This window comes from Cynocephalus volans, chromosome 11 (assembly GCF_027409185.1).
Source record: "Cynocephalus volans isolate mCynVol1 chromosome 11, mCynVol1.pri, whole genome shotgun sequence".
NCBI lineage: Eukaryota > Metazoa > Chordata > Mammalia > Dermoptera > Cynocephalidae > Cynocephalus > Cynocephalus volans.
In genome coordinates, this window is record NC_084470.1 from 55,791,827 (window position 1) to 55,805,029 (window position 13,203).

Consider the following 13,203-nt stretch of genomic DNA (forward strand, 5'->3'; position numbering starts at 1 on the left):
TCTTCCTGCCTCGTGGCATTAATAATGGTATTTTATTACTACTGCAGTTGACTTTTGTTTTTTTAAGGCTACCAACTAATAGCATCCTTTAATGTACTTTGTTTCCTAAACCTTTTAAAACAAAGCAAGAAATGTTACTATCAAGGAGGAAATAAGAGGAAAGCACATGGAAGAAATAATAGAAAGCAGGCAACATAACATTAAGGTTTTTGTTGTCTTGAGCACGTGGGATCTGAAAGGTGTGATGGCCTCTGGCCTCTGTGACAACAATCTGCAAATCTTTACTACTGCTCTGTGGGGGTATTTGAAAGTACTGTCAACTTGATGTGGAATGATGGGAGAATTTCAGAGCTGTCTAGGGCTTCTGAGGTCGCCCATGACAAACCTCTCATTTTTGCAAACCAGCGCTGGAGTCCAGGTGACTCCCACCAGCACTGAGAGTACATAGCAATTCCAGGACATAAGCCCAGGTTGTGTTTGGTCAACCCGTGTTCTTGCCAATGCACTGCACTGCCTGATCAACAAAACAGGATTAGATAACATGGTGACTAATGCAGCTAAAATTAGACTGTGCATGTCGGTGAAGATAGTACCTATTTTAGAAGCTCAAGGAAACTGCACTGTTTTTATCAAGCCACCTCTTTCCTTCAAAAGCTGGCCTTGAGTAGCTTTCCACCCATACCTCCAAGGAGTCCAGGGCAACATGGATGGGCTCCTGCTGGGTTCTATACTCTTGTGGGACCACTTGACCGTATAAGGCAGTGGTTCTCAGCCCTAGTTCCACCTTAGATTCACCTGGAGGACATTTTAAAAACACACATGCCTGGGCCATCCAAGGGTTTCTCATTTAATTTCACACCAAGAACCTGAAGTCAAGAAGCCCCAGTCTCAGCCTCAGCTCTTCCACCAGCCATGTGACACTGGGAGAATCAGGTTGTGAAAACAATTTTTCATTTGTTGTTAAGATCATTCGTTTTTAGGATGGACACACAGGTAAGAGTAGTCAAAATGATTGGCATGCCTCCAAATCTTCTCTCCCACCCTGTCCAGTGCAAGAATTTAAATAACTAAAATGATTCCTATCCAGAGGATGGAGAAGCATCATTTCTTAAGTGATTCACAACTCGTTTTTCCCAGCAGATGTCTACTTTCATTGACTTGCATGGAACTATTCAAGAAGGGATGAGAACAGAAATGTCAAACTTCATGTGAAAATTTCAGAATGCTTATTCAGGAAAAAAAATGAGGGGCAGGCAGACCACGGGACTTGATTCCAGTGTCTAGACTTATTATTTTAAAAATGGATATTTTCAAAAATTGTGAGCATGCAATTTTACTATACAGTAAACCACGTGAGCATCCTGGGATTGAGAGACTGATGCTTTCAAATGCTTGACTTGTGATATATGTCATTTGTTAGCTCTTTCCTTTTTCAGATGAAAGTCACTCTATTGGTTTAACTGATTATAAAAGTAACGCATGCTTGTGAAAAATAAAGGAAAGTACAGAAGAACAGAAAAATGAAAATGAATGTCACTTGTTCCCCTCCCCTACCCTCTGCAGATAAGGTTGGCATTTTGGTGTTCATCCCTCCAGACTGTGGGCTCTGTATGATTATGTGTACATATTTGTATGCACATATGTGTGTGTGCACGTGCACCTATGTGTGTATTTAATAAATAGGATCAAACTATACAAACTGTTGTACTACTATAAGATACATTGTTTATAAGGGAACAAAACTATCTTGGACATCTTTCTATGTCAAATACACAGACTTATTTTATTCTTTTAGTAGCAACATACTGTTCCATTGGATTCTTAAGTATACCAATATTATCTTTAGCTTTGTAAATCTTCATTGAGATTTTAATTGTAATTGGCTTAATCTGATAAATTAACTTAGGGGTGAATTGACACTTTAAAAATACTAATTTTTTAAAATCAAGGAACATGGTATATCTCTTCATTTATTTGTCTTCTCTTTTGTCTTTCAGCAAAATTTTTTATTTTGCTTCATATATACTTTATGTACTTATTAAGATTATCCCTCAATATTTCATTAGAAATCCTAAAAGCTTGTGATCAATTGTATGCATCATGGGAATCCTTATGTCATACCCTGTTTTACTGGTAACGCTTCTATGTCTGACTGTTAAATATGGTATTTGCTACCAGTTCTTGATAGATATACTTTGCTGAATTAAAACATCCCTCTATTTCTGATTTACTATGAGTATTTTATTAAAAACATTTAAAATCATTTATTAAGATGATCATATGTAGTTTTTTTCTCTCTAACCTAATAAGGCAAAGCATTACATTAACTGATTTGCCCATTTGTTTACGTATTGTCTATGGCTGATTTCACTCTGTTAACAGCAGAGCTAGCTGAGTAGGTGGAACAGAGACCAACTGGCCCACAGGTCTAAGAGACTTACTATCTGAACTTGGACAGACTTACTGTCTGAACTTGGACAGAGGAAGTGTGCCAATGCTCCTCTAGAATGGTTTAAATATCATAGAAATGATCTGCTTCTTGAAGTTTTATTGAACTCATCTACAAAACCATCTCTAACCCAAACTCTGTTCTCTCTGTCTTTTTCCCATCTCCTCCTTGGTTATTTATTTATTCAGGTTTTTTACCTTTCTATGAGTTGATCTAGGCCATTACGTTTTCCTTAAAATATCATCCATTTCATTCAGAATTTCATATTTACTATCATAATGTTGTACACACTCTTACAATTTTAGAATTAGTCTCTGTATATATTGCTAAATCAATTTTTATACTCTTAATGCTGTATATTCTCTTTCTTTTTTCCCATGGGAGTAGTCAGAGATTTGTCTATTTAATTAGTTTTTGCAGAGAACCAGGGGTCTTGGCTTTCATCATCAAATGTAGTTTTTAAAACTTCTTTTTAATACCTTTATTTTTCCTTTTACTTATGAATTCCTTTCTCCTAAAGCGTGGCTTTGATTAGATCACAAATAATGTTCTCATTGTTATTAAAATATCTATTAATTCCTATTTGGCATTCTCACCTTAAAATGATTGGAAAATTATAAAGGTAATTTTTTCTGCCTGATTATTATTATTTTCTATGTCAATCTCCTATCCCAAGCTCAAATTATGAATAATAATAATACCAAATGTCTATAGTGTATTGAATTCTTATTTGGCATACATTTTCAATCCATTATTTTATTTCATCCTCATAACAACCTATTGTTTGGTACAATGACCCTTACTTTACAGAGTAGAAAACTAAGTCACAAAGCAGTTAAATAACTCACATGAGGTCACATGATCAGGTCACATGAACAACAGCCCTGGAGCTTGAAGCCAAACTCGGTTCTATTACTCTCCAAAGCTGCTGGTTTTTGTTTTCCCCCATTGTGATCCATGGGCCCACTTTTATCTCTTTAACCTTCCGATTCTCTTGTCTTCCAGTGCCCTTGACTTTTGCCCCACATCATCCACACAGCACGTGAAACAGAGCATCACAGACCTGAAGATCCAGAGCTCCCGGGCCGCTGTGGTTCTCTGTGAAGAGACCCTGTGGCATGGTGGCTAAGCACGAAGACTCTAGAGCCACAGTGCCGGGGTTCCTCTCCTGGGCAAGCTCCTCTCTGTGAGTTTATCACTGGTTTGTTCTGAAGATTAAACAAATTAACTCACATAGAACTATAACTGGCCACATAAGAGCTAAATTAAGAGTGCAAAGTTTCAGCTTAGATCTTCTCTCTCTAGCATTAGAGACTGGCTTAGCATGGGAAAGAGAGGCAGGGAGGTGCACAGACATTTAGAGACATGGTCGAACAGTTCACAAGTGCATACTCACCAATATTCTTCTGGATCTCTATGACAAAGTGATTCTCTGGACTCTCACAGCTAAAGGTAAAGACTACTCTTTCTCCAGGTTTGATGGACAACATGGTTACATGTCTTTTAGAAATGACAATGTAACAGGGTTTCACTGGCAAAGTTGGTGTCCCCAGCTTTATGAGAACTATAATGCCGCATCCTTGGGGCAGAGCAATCTCAGCAGCTTCTGCAGGAAGGAAGAAAGAAAAATGAAGTCAGCAGGATGATTTAGGTCTGAAAGCCTGCTGTGGTCCCCCCTCAGCTGGTTAAGGGAGGACACCCTCTCTGAAACCTTTGTTCCTTCCCCCCTGGTCTGAGAAGGGGAGGGATGCCAAATGACAGTGCTGACCTTCCCCATGGGAAAGAACCAGGACGTTGGTGGCTGGGCACTAACACGAGTCCCTTGTTTGGCTTATTAATTTTTCTAAAAATTAAAAACACTATACCACATCCTAGATGGCTTGAACAGTATGTTTTCAGATGCCCCATCTGTGCAGTACTAAATAACCAGCAGGGAAACCGCCACACCTTTTCTCAACATGACTATAGAACAAAGTCCACACACAGAAACCATCCAACTAGAGTCACGTTTATCTGCAAAGAGCTGCTGTCTCCTGCCCTGGACACTTTATACGCACTGCACATGCACTCATACAGTGGTGGGGGCTAGGGAAATGTTTGCAGAAATAAGATGTAAGCATATTGTGTCAACGAACTTGGAAAGTTAGAGCAAAACACTGCTACTACTTCAGATTGGAGTTCAGCAAGAACGTCTGAGCAAACATCACCAAGCAAGCAAGACGGGGGCTGGTTATTAAACAGAGGTGCACACACATGCCAGGGTGGGGCCGTGGTTCACAAATAGCCCAATCTTCTTCCTCTTTGTTTTGCTTTATTGATTTTTAAGTGCTTTCAGGCCAAAAAGGGAGAGTCACTTTTCTCCTCTGCAGCCAGTGCCTCTGCCTGGGCCCTAATGTGGGTTCTGGTTGTGAGTCTCCAGGCAGCTGTCGGGCTGGGAGCAGCGGATGATAGGACAGTTGTCTGTAGGTGGGTCCTGCTGAGGGAACCCAAGGACTCATAGACTCACGTGGCCAGAGTTGGTGCCTCTGTTGCACCATGTTCTGGCACAAAGAGCTGGTCAGGACCTGCTATGGTGCTTGATAAGCAGTTAGCAAGTGATTAGCAATCTAACCAAGAGCTTTTCTTTGCTTCCCAGCAATGCTTTCCCCCCTCCTTTTTAAAATACATATTTTTAAAGTCAACTTTGTTGAGGTAGAATTTATACACATTAAAAAGTGCCCACCACCACGATCAAGACATAAAAACATTTTCATCACCTTCAGTAGTTCCCTGATGCCCCTTCACAGTCAGCTTCCACTCCTGGTCCCAGAAAACTGTCTGTTAGTTTTGCCTAATCTAGACTTTCATATTAATGGAATCCCACAGTAAATTCTCTTCTGTACAGGCTTCTTCTGCTCAGTGTGATTGTGAGATCTATTTGTATTGTTGCATGGATCAGTAGTTTCTTCCTCTCTATTGCTGACTAGTATTACCTTGTCTCAACAGAGCACGATTTATCTATCCATGCACCTGCTGAGTGACATCTGAGTTCTTTCCAGTTTAGATTAGGAGTTTCCAAATGGTCAGTGGAGAACTTTTAAAAATGATAAAGTTCCAAGCCCCAGGAGGCCTAACATGGGGCCTGGGACTCTATTGGAAATACTTTTCTTGGTCTATAGTAGGAGGTAGGGATCCACTTTTATTTATTTTTTCCATATGGAGAGCCAACTGTCCCAACTCTAATTATTGAATATACCAATCCTTCCTTTATGAAATACTGATACGTCTGTTGTTTATATTTTTTATGTCTAGATAACCCAAATTTTCATGCAAACTCATTTTGCAAACAAGGAAGATGAAACCTTGTAAAGGTTAAATGACTCACTCCTGGTGAACTTTTAACTCTTACCATGTCTCTTTGCTCTAACTTTGAGATGACCAACCCAGCGTGTACTACTGCCCAGCCTCAGTTTGTATCTATCCTTTGGTGACCCAGACCAGAAGGGCTTGTGTAATCCCCACCTGGCTTCCAGCTCAGAGTCTGGAGGCAACATTAAGCTAAAGACACATGCTCAGCAAAGCTCATCTCACACACCTTTGCATCAGGAGATGATTTATACTGTAGGCTGTTTCCTAGGGTCACAGCCAAGGACATGTCATTTACATGACTTCCATTTTTAACTGCCCCCCTCATCCTAAAAGATAAATAAGTCAGCTGGAGAGAGGGAGAGCAGGAGTGAGAAGATAATAGTTTGACCACGTACGTACTTAAAATATGGACTCCCTTCCCTCCCACCCCCCAACTCCATCACTCCACAGGTCCTTATTTCATTTTGATAAAAGCAACAGAGATTGTAAGCTCATTAAATCACAAATGCTTGGAGTTTGAGAACGACATTTTGCTTGCATGTTTCCCTCTTCCCCACTCACACCATTAATCACACCTTGAAACTGGAAACACCGACACTGTGGGACAAAATCGCAGCCATCCCCCACCCCACCCCCAACCCCTGTTGGGCCTGGCACATCTGAGCACTTGATGAATGTACTGTGATTTAAAGAAAACGGATGGTGTTTTCTTCTTCAACATTGCTTTTCTGGTCTCCCCAGGAATTTGGTATTTCATTGGTCTAATATTTTGGAAGACCTATTACCCAGTTTCAGAGAAATGCAGACAGTGCTCCAGACACTGGTGTGATTTCGAGGTCTTACAGGCTCAGAGAAATCCAAGCCGACTTCCACTGCAGCAGTGCATGGGCCCCCAGGCTTGGAGCCTTCAGGAAAGCTTACCAGGAACCAGGCTAGGGCTCCTGAGTCACAGCTCCCTTCCTCAGCTCTCCTGGCTCCCGGCCTCTCCTTATTAGGACGCCTTTGCTAGTTTCTGCCTCACCAGTACCTTCTGAGGTGGGAATTTCCAATTGTTTTAATCACCGTTCATTATTCACCCTGCATTAATCACTATCTCACAGGATATTATACAAACGTCCCTGTTACTTCTTCTCCCTGCCATCATATTCTCTGCAGTTCTCAATCATAGCAAGGGAAACAAATGCAAGGAAGGGGATTCCACCTGATAAACACCAAGGAAGTCGTTTTCTTCCAGATTTGTCAAATACAGCTTAAAAGACTGACAAATATGATTTAAAAATTTTTAGATGGGTGATGACCAGTTGCCTCAATTTCCTGAGGGACCCATCTCTCATTCACTATCTCTGTCTAATGAAGATGAACTGAGCAGCTCCCAGCCAGGGACTGGAATCAGCCTGGATATGAGGAGATACATATTAATACGCTCAGAGCCCTGGAGGAGCACGCAGGATGCCAAGGGAGACAGACGCGGAAACCAAGAAGTATAGTCGTGAGTCAGAGTGGCTGATCAGTCACGGCTTGCATGGGAGTCAGAAGTGAAAGCAAGCTCATAAGGGGAAAGCCACTGATGGCCAAAATAGCCCTGTCCTCTCTTAGGAAGATGTCACATTGCAGACCAACACCCCCCTCTCAAATCCACCAGCTGGTGTTTCCCGTATCCATGGAACAGATCCCTGCTTCTCGGGTTGAGCACCAAATAAAGTAGTGATTTGCTTTTAGGGGCCAGGTTTGCAAAAGACATTTTATTAGAATGTGGGTGCTCACACCATGAGAACCCCAGGAAGTGACTCCAGCAGAAGTGACAGCGATTCACCCTCCACCTTACATCCACCCTGAGGGGACCCTCACACCATTTAAATTATTTCTCCCCACCTTTATTCCCTGAAGGGGAGCAGCTGTTGAACTCATGTAAGTTGAATGCACGTTTGCCTGTCTGCCCTCCAGACCCCACCAGATAGTCAGCAGCTTGAGGGCACCAAGGAAGTTCAAGGTACTCTGAAGACACTGAGGGTCAGCTATCAACCATCTGGGAGTGGTCAAGGACAGTTTCACAGAGGAGGCATGACTTGAGATGGGTCTTGAAAACTGAATAGGAGTTTGTCTGCCGGGGAGGTGAGATGGGTGTCAAGAAGGACAGGTGGGAGGTGCAGCAGATGCCAAGACACAGAGGTGTGAAGATCACAGCTTCGTGGGAGTCACTCCAAGGAGTTCGGTTTGGGTGGGCAGAGGAGGACGGAGAAGGAGCAAGGGCTTGGTTGTTGGCCCTGGCGTTTGGGCTTCACTCAGTGGAACCAGCACATCTCAGCAGCTTTGTGCAGTGGTTAAGAGTGCAGATTCTAGAATCAGACTGCCTAGGGTCTATTCTTGTGTCTACCACTCACCAGCTGTGTCTCCTTGGGCAAATTACTTAGCTTCTCTGTGTTTTACTTTTCTCATCAAACGGGGTAATAATGGAATTCCTGTAAGCCCTAAATGAGTTAAATACCTATAAAGTGCTTAGAGTGGTGCCAGGTAATCAATCAATAATAGCTGTCATTATTGTTGGTATTATTAATGGTAGCATATTACAATCTACAAGTACTAGCGATGGGGCACCAGTGACGGGTGTTAAGCAGAAAACTCTAGCATCAGCTTGGCTCTGAGTCTAAAGCCTGGAGTTCTGGCTGGAAAGGCAAGCAAGGCTTCTAGGGCACAAATGTAAGGAGGCACTTACTTTCAGGGCTGTGCAAATGTGAGTACCTCCTTAAGGCTTGCATGCCAAGCCTGCCTCACCCTGGCCCTGCTCACTGGCTATTTAGGCCCTGCTATACGTGTTGACTCATGTGACTCCAGCACCCTGCTGAGATTCAGGAAAGTGACCTCACTTCCCCAAGTTTGCTGAGCTCAGGAGGCAGCTGGGACTTTCTGGTTCAACCTTAGCACATCTGCCCTACCCCCCTCCCCCAGGGTACCACACTGAGCTGCCTTGGTGGAAGCTGCCAGGCTGGTCAAGTCACCCAGCAGAAGGGAGGAACTACTGCCATTCTTAATAAGTGAATGGAGTTGTTGGCTGATACCAAGGGGCTGGAGTCACCACCAGCATAACCCATTTTAACAGGGCCTGATGTGGGGAAGAGGTGCCAGACTGTCATGTCACGAAACCTGGAGTAGTACTGATCCAGTGGGCCTGAGGACAGTGAAGCCTGAAGGCAGTGGAGGAACAACTGGTTTAGATGCCCTAAAGCCATCTGTCATTAACTTGGCCAGGTTCATTACAGACTGGTAAACTGAGATGTAAGCCTCACCAATGACAGGAGGACCACATATCTGCCTACCTGGAAATAGTTAATTTCCATATTCACATAAGAAAGAACTAGAACACAAGTTGCTGGTTCAGGGACTAATTAGTCTCCCTAATTAGATGGGAACTCTTTGAAATCAGATACCAGGCCTGCCTAAATAATAACAATGAACACTTGGTATGTGCCAGCCTCCATGCTCACGTTTCATAAGTATTTATAAATCCCACAACCACCCCATAGAGTAGGCTCTAGTATTGATCCCCATTTTACAGATGAAGAAATTGAGGCTCAGACAGGTTAAGTAACTTGCCCAGGTATAGATGATTGGTAAGAGGAGGGGCCAGGTTTTGTGCCCCTGCAGTCTGACACCAGAGCCTGGGGCATGATAAACGGCAATTCTGCAGAGCTAGCTGCACCCCAGGAATCCCACACACAACCAGGAACTATTTGATGAGAATGGTTTGTTCTCATCAACTAAATCAATCAAGAGGAAATAAAATATTTCCAAGCTGCTGGCTCTCCAGGGGATCTCCTGGATGTCGAAAGGGAAAGGTGCTTGTTTAAAATGATCCAACCAGCACACTGCATTAATGCAGATCTTTCTTCACTTCAAAATAATTTAAACAGGTAGTTTGAATTTAAACTTAAGACATAAAGTTCCCTAGAATTTGAAATGTTTGGGGGGTGTTATTCTTTTGTGTATTTTTTTGGACAGTGCCCAGTTGTAAGGATCTGAGAAAGGGAAATTGGCACGATTCAGCTGCTGAAGGCACCACAGCTTTGTAAGGTCTGCCGACATGGCGTGGGGTGGGGGGTGGGCAGGGGAGGTTATTGTGGTTGAGTTTAGAGCAAAGTGCTGGGAATGAAAGGCTAGTGCCAGGTCTCGGCAGAAGGGCCTCCTACAGAAACCCTGGCTCGCCAGGCTCACTCTCCAGGTCACTGTCAGCGAGACTCATGTGCAAAATCAAACCCAAGTTTGAGTGAATTTCAACCACACTTCTGGTTTGGCTTGGCAGGAGATGCTTTTTCCTGGAGTAGAGCCCCCCACATGTCCTTCTGGGTATCCGAGCTGTGAAGCCACTCGTTCATTGGATGTGGAATGAGGGCTGCCTATCAGGCATTCCCAGAATGAATGTGGGGCAATTTGTGGCAGTCAGGCCAAGCCGAGGGATGCCTCTGGCTCCTGTTCAAGGTCTGGAGGAAGGAGTAGATGGCAGGGCAGGTGACCATTCCATTCCCCAGCCCCCAATAGCAGAAGCACCTCCCAACTGAAGATGCTGTGCCACAGGTGGCTAGAAGCACTTGCTCGCCATTCCACCGTGACAGCCTCACAGGCTCTCCAAAGGGAAGGGACACATTTTAAACACTATACACTAAACACTGCAATGATCAGTTAACACCCCAGGAAGGACTGGACATAGACCACGGTTATAAATAAAGGGCCTGGGGGTGGGGGGTGATCAAGTGGAACCTCCCACCAGGGTGGAGTTGGGACATAGGACTGCACTGGGAGGTCAAGGCAGGGGAGAAGGCCCGGGGAGCAGGCAGAGAGCACACGCAGTGGAAGTGGGGAGCCCAAGACAATGTGGGGTGAAAACAATGATGAAGGCTGACTCTGGCCATGTCACTCAAGATAATTTAGCCACAAGCTGCCATCTAGGTCTGGTGCCACCATACAAAGGTGATCAGGCTGGGAACCAACTTCCAGAGTCACATCCAGAGACCTCAGGGCTCAAGGGACATCAAGTTCCCCCCATCCTCGGTGAAAGAGACCTACAGTTCCCTTTAAAATAGTTTACTATTTCCATAGCTCTTGGAATGATTATAAAGGACAGTAAAATAAAGTTCTAATAGCAATGTTTAAAAGAACCCACGTGCACTGCTAGTCGATCCAACTTGTTGGAACAGTTTATCAAAATGGGGTTGTTGTGTACATCCAGTTATTGTCTACTCTTAATTCCCAAACTCCTTAGGAAAGAAAGTTATATGCAATGATGCAAGTTATATTCCAAAGCAACTGAACCCTCCTCCAAACGCTTGTGCTTTGAATCATTTTTCTAAAGTGGTGATGGGTTTGCAAAACCCTTCTGTTGTACTTTTCCCTTGTATGAACAGAGATGTATTAGAGATGTATGCTGGAGACCCACAGCTGGCAGTGGGCCGTATCTGGGCCAACGTCTGCCGCAAGCAGACTCATCTACATGTAAAGTGGTCAGGGATTGTGGCTGTTTTAAGGCTCCTTGCCAGTCCAAGACACAGACTTTAACATTTAACTCCATATTGAATCAAACTGCATGAGGTGGAGAAATGATTCATACAGGACCACAGAATTAAGAAAGCTGCATAATGACAGATTCTGAACACGGGAATTGCAGAATTAAACAACAAATATAATTCAGTTCATGACAACTGTAAATAATTCACGATGGTATGCTAAAATGCCACAAGGCTACTTTAATCATGTTAACATTTTATAAAACATTAAGATTCATTTTCTCAGACCTTGAAGTTTGACTCACAACGACCATGAAAGTCACTGAGATGATCATAAGGACAGACAGGGAAGAATCAAAGGAGTAGATAAAAACCCACCTGTGTGCACACTCAGGGACATACCCAGACGATAAGCCCACGGTTCCCCTTCCCCACCTGCTGAATGTTTAGAAGGTACTGAATTTCCAGTTTCTTTAGTGTTTCTGCCCTAAAGTACTTTATTCCCATGTATTAGAATTAGAGATTAGGTGTTCAAGTTCTTCTGATAAAAAGTCAGCAAGGAGTTAAACAAGAAGTTGTATGATTCCATTTATATCAAAGACAAGAAGACAAAAGCAATCTATGCTTGTGTAAGTCAGAATAGTGAATCTCTGAGGGGCAGGTATTGACTAGGAAAAGCCAAGAGAAAACTTCTGTGGTGCTGGGATGTTTCAAATCTTGATCTTAATGATCACAAGACACATACACACACACACACATATATGTATATAAAATTTATCAAGCTGTACACTTAAGATTTGTGTACTTTATTGATGTCTCAATAAAAAAAATTTTAAAACTCAGAAAAACCATTGCTATTTGAACTTTCTCTGATGATTGAGAAGCTCAATTCTGCCTCTGTCCCTCAGGGCATGTGCCAAACCCCTTCTGCGTCCCTTGACCTGAAGCATGGGGTCTCATCCACAAATGATTCGAAGTCTCTGCCCTCAAGATACTAGATTCTTGTGAGCTTCACAGTTCTTGCTACAATGAATTGAAGAGTTGCTTCAGAGTTGAAGATGGAGGAGAAAAGACTGTTGGCTTCTGATCACATGGTCCTTCTCCATGATCTGAACCTTAAGTGTGTGAGTTACGCTGGGGTGGGGAGGCTCAGGGTGCTGTCTCCAGGCCTCATGAAGGAGGACCCTCGAGTGTGTCAAAGCTTCCTTTTTGCCAGGGGTAGAGTACAGCCATAGAATTTGATATACTTGTACATCTACAAAGCAAGCTTCAGAATCTAAGGTGAAAGGTTCCTCAAACAACTACAGATAGAACTGCCACATGATCTAGCAATCCTGCTGCTGCTGGGTATATACCCAAAGGAATGGAAATCATCATGTTGAAGGCATACCTGCACTTCCATGTTTACTGCAGCTCTATGTACCATAGCCAAGAGCTGGAACCAACCTAAATGTCCATCACTGGATGACTGGATAAGGAAAATGTGGTATATATACACAATGGAATACTACTGTGCTATAAAAAAAAGGATGAAATTCTGCCATTTGCAGCAACATGATGAATTTAAAGAAAATCATGTTAAGTGAAATAAGGCGGGCACAGAAAGAGAAATACCCCATGTCCCCACTCAAAGTGGGAGCTAAAAAACAAAACAAAACAAGAATGAAAGAAAGAAAGAAAATTAATAAAGAAAGAAAGAAAGAAACAACAATTACAATAACTCATTGAACTTTCAAAAGGAGAAAACAGAACTGAGGACACCAGTGGTGGGAAAGGGGGAAGGGGAAGGAGGGTTAGCAAGAAATTGGTAAAGGGCCACGAAAAATGATAACATCGTATAATGTTGAATATACTAATTATCCTGATTTTGGGCACACACAGGTATTGATACTCAATGCTGTACAATCAATT

General features: G+C 42.9%; 1 protein-coding gene across 3 annotated transcripts in view; it reads right to left on the reverse strand.

The window, feature by feature from the left end:
- CDCP1 (CUB domain containing protein 1) overlaps positions 1–13,203 on the reverse strand; it is a 54,386-nt gene that overhangs the window by 24,958 nt on the left and 16,225 nt on the right. For all 3 annotated transcript variants that reach the window (XR_010024881.1, XM_063114334.1, XM_063114333.1), the window contains exon 2: positions 3,846–4,055. Coding sequence is in view for 2 of the 3 variants with exons in the window: in XM_063114334.1 (XP_062970404.1) it covers positions 3,846–4,055 (210 nt within the window). In the remaining variant the exon portion in view is untranslated. The remainder of the gene's footprint in view (positions 1–3,845; positions 4,056–13,203) is intronic.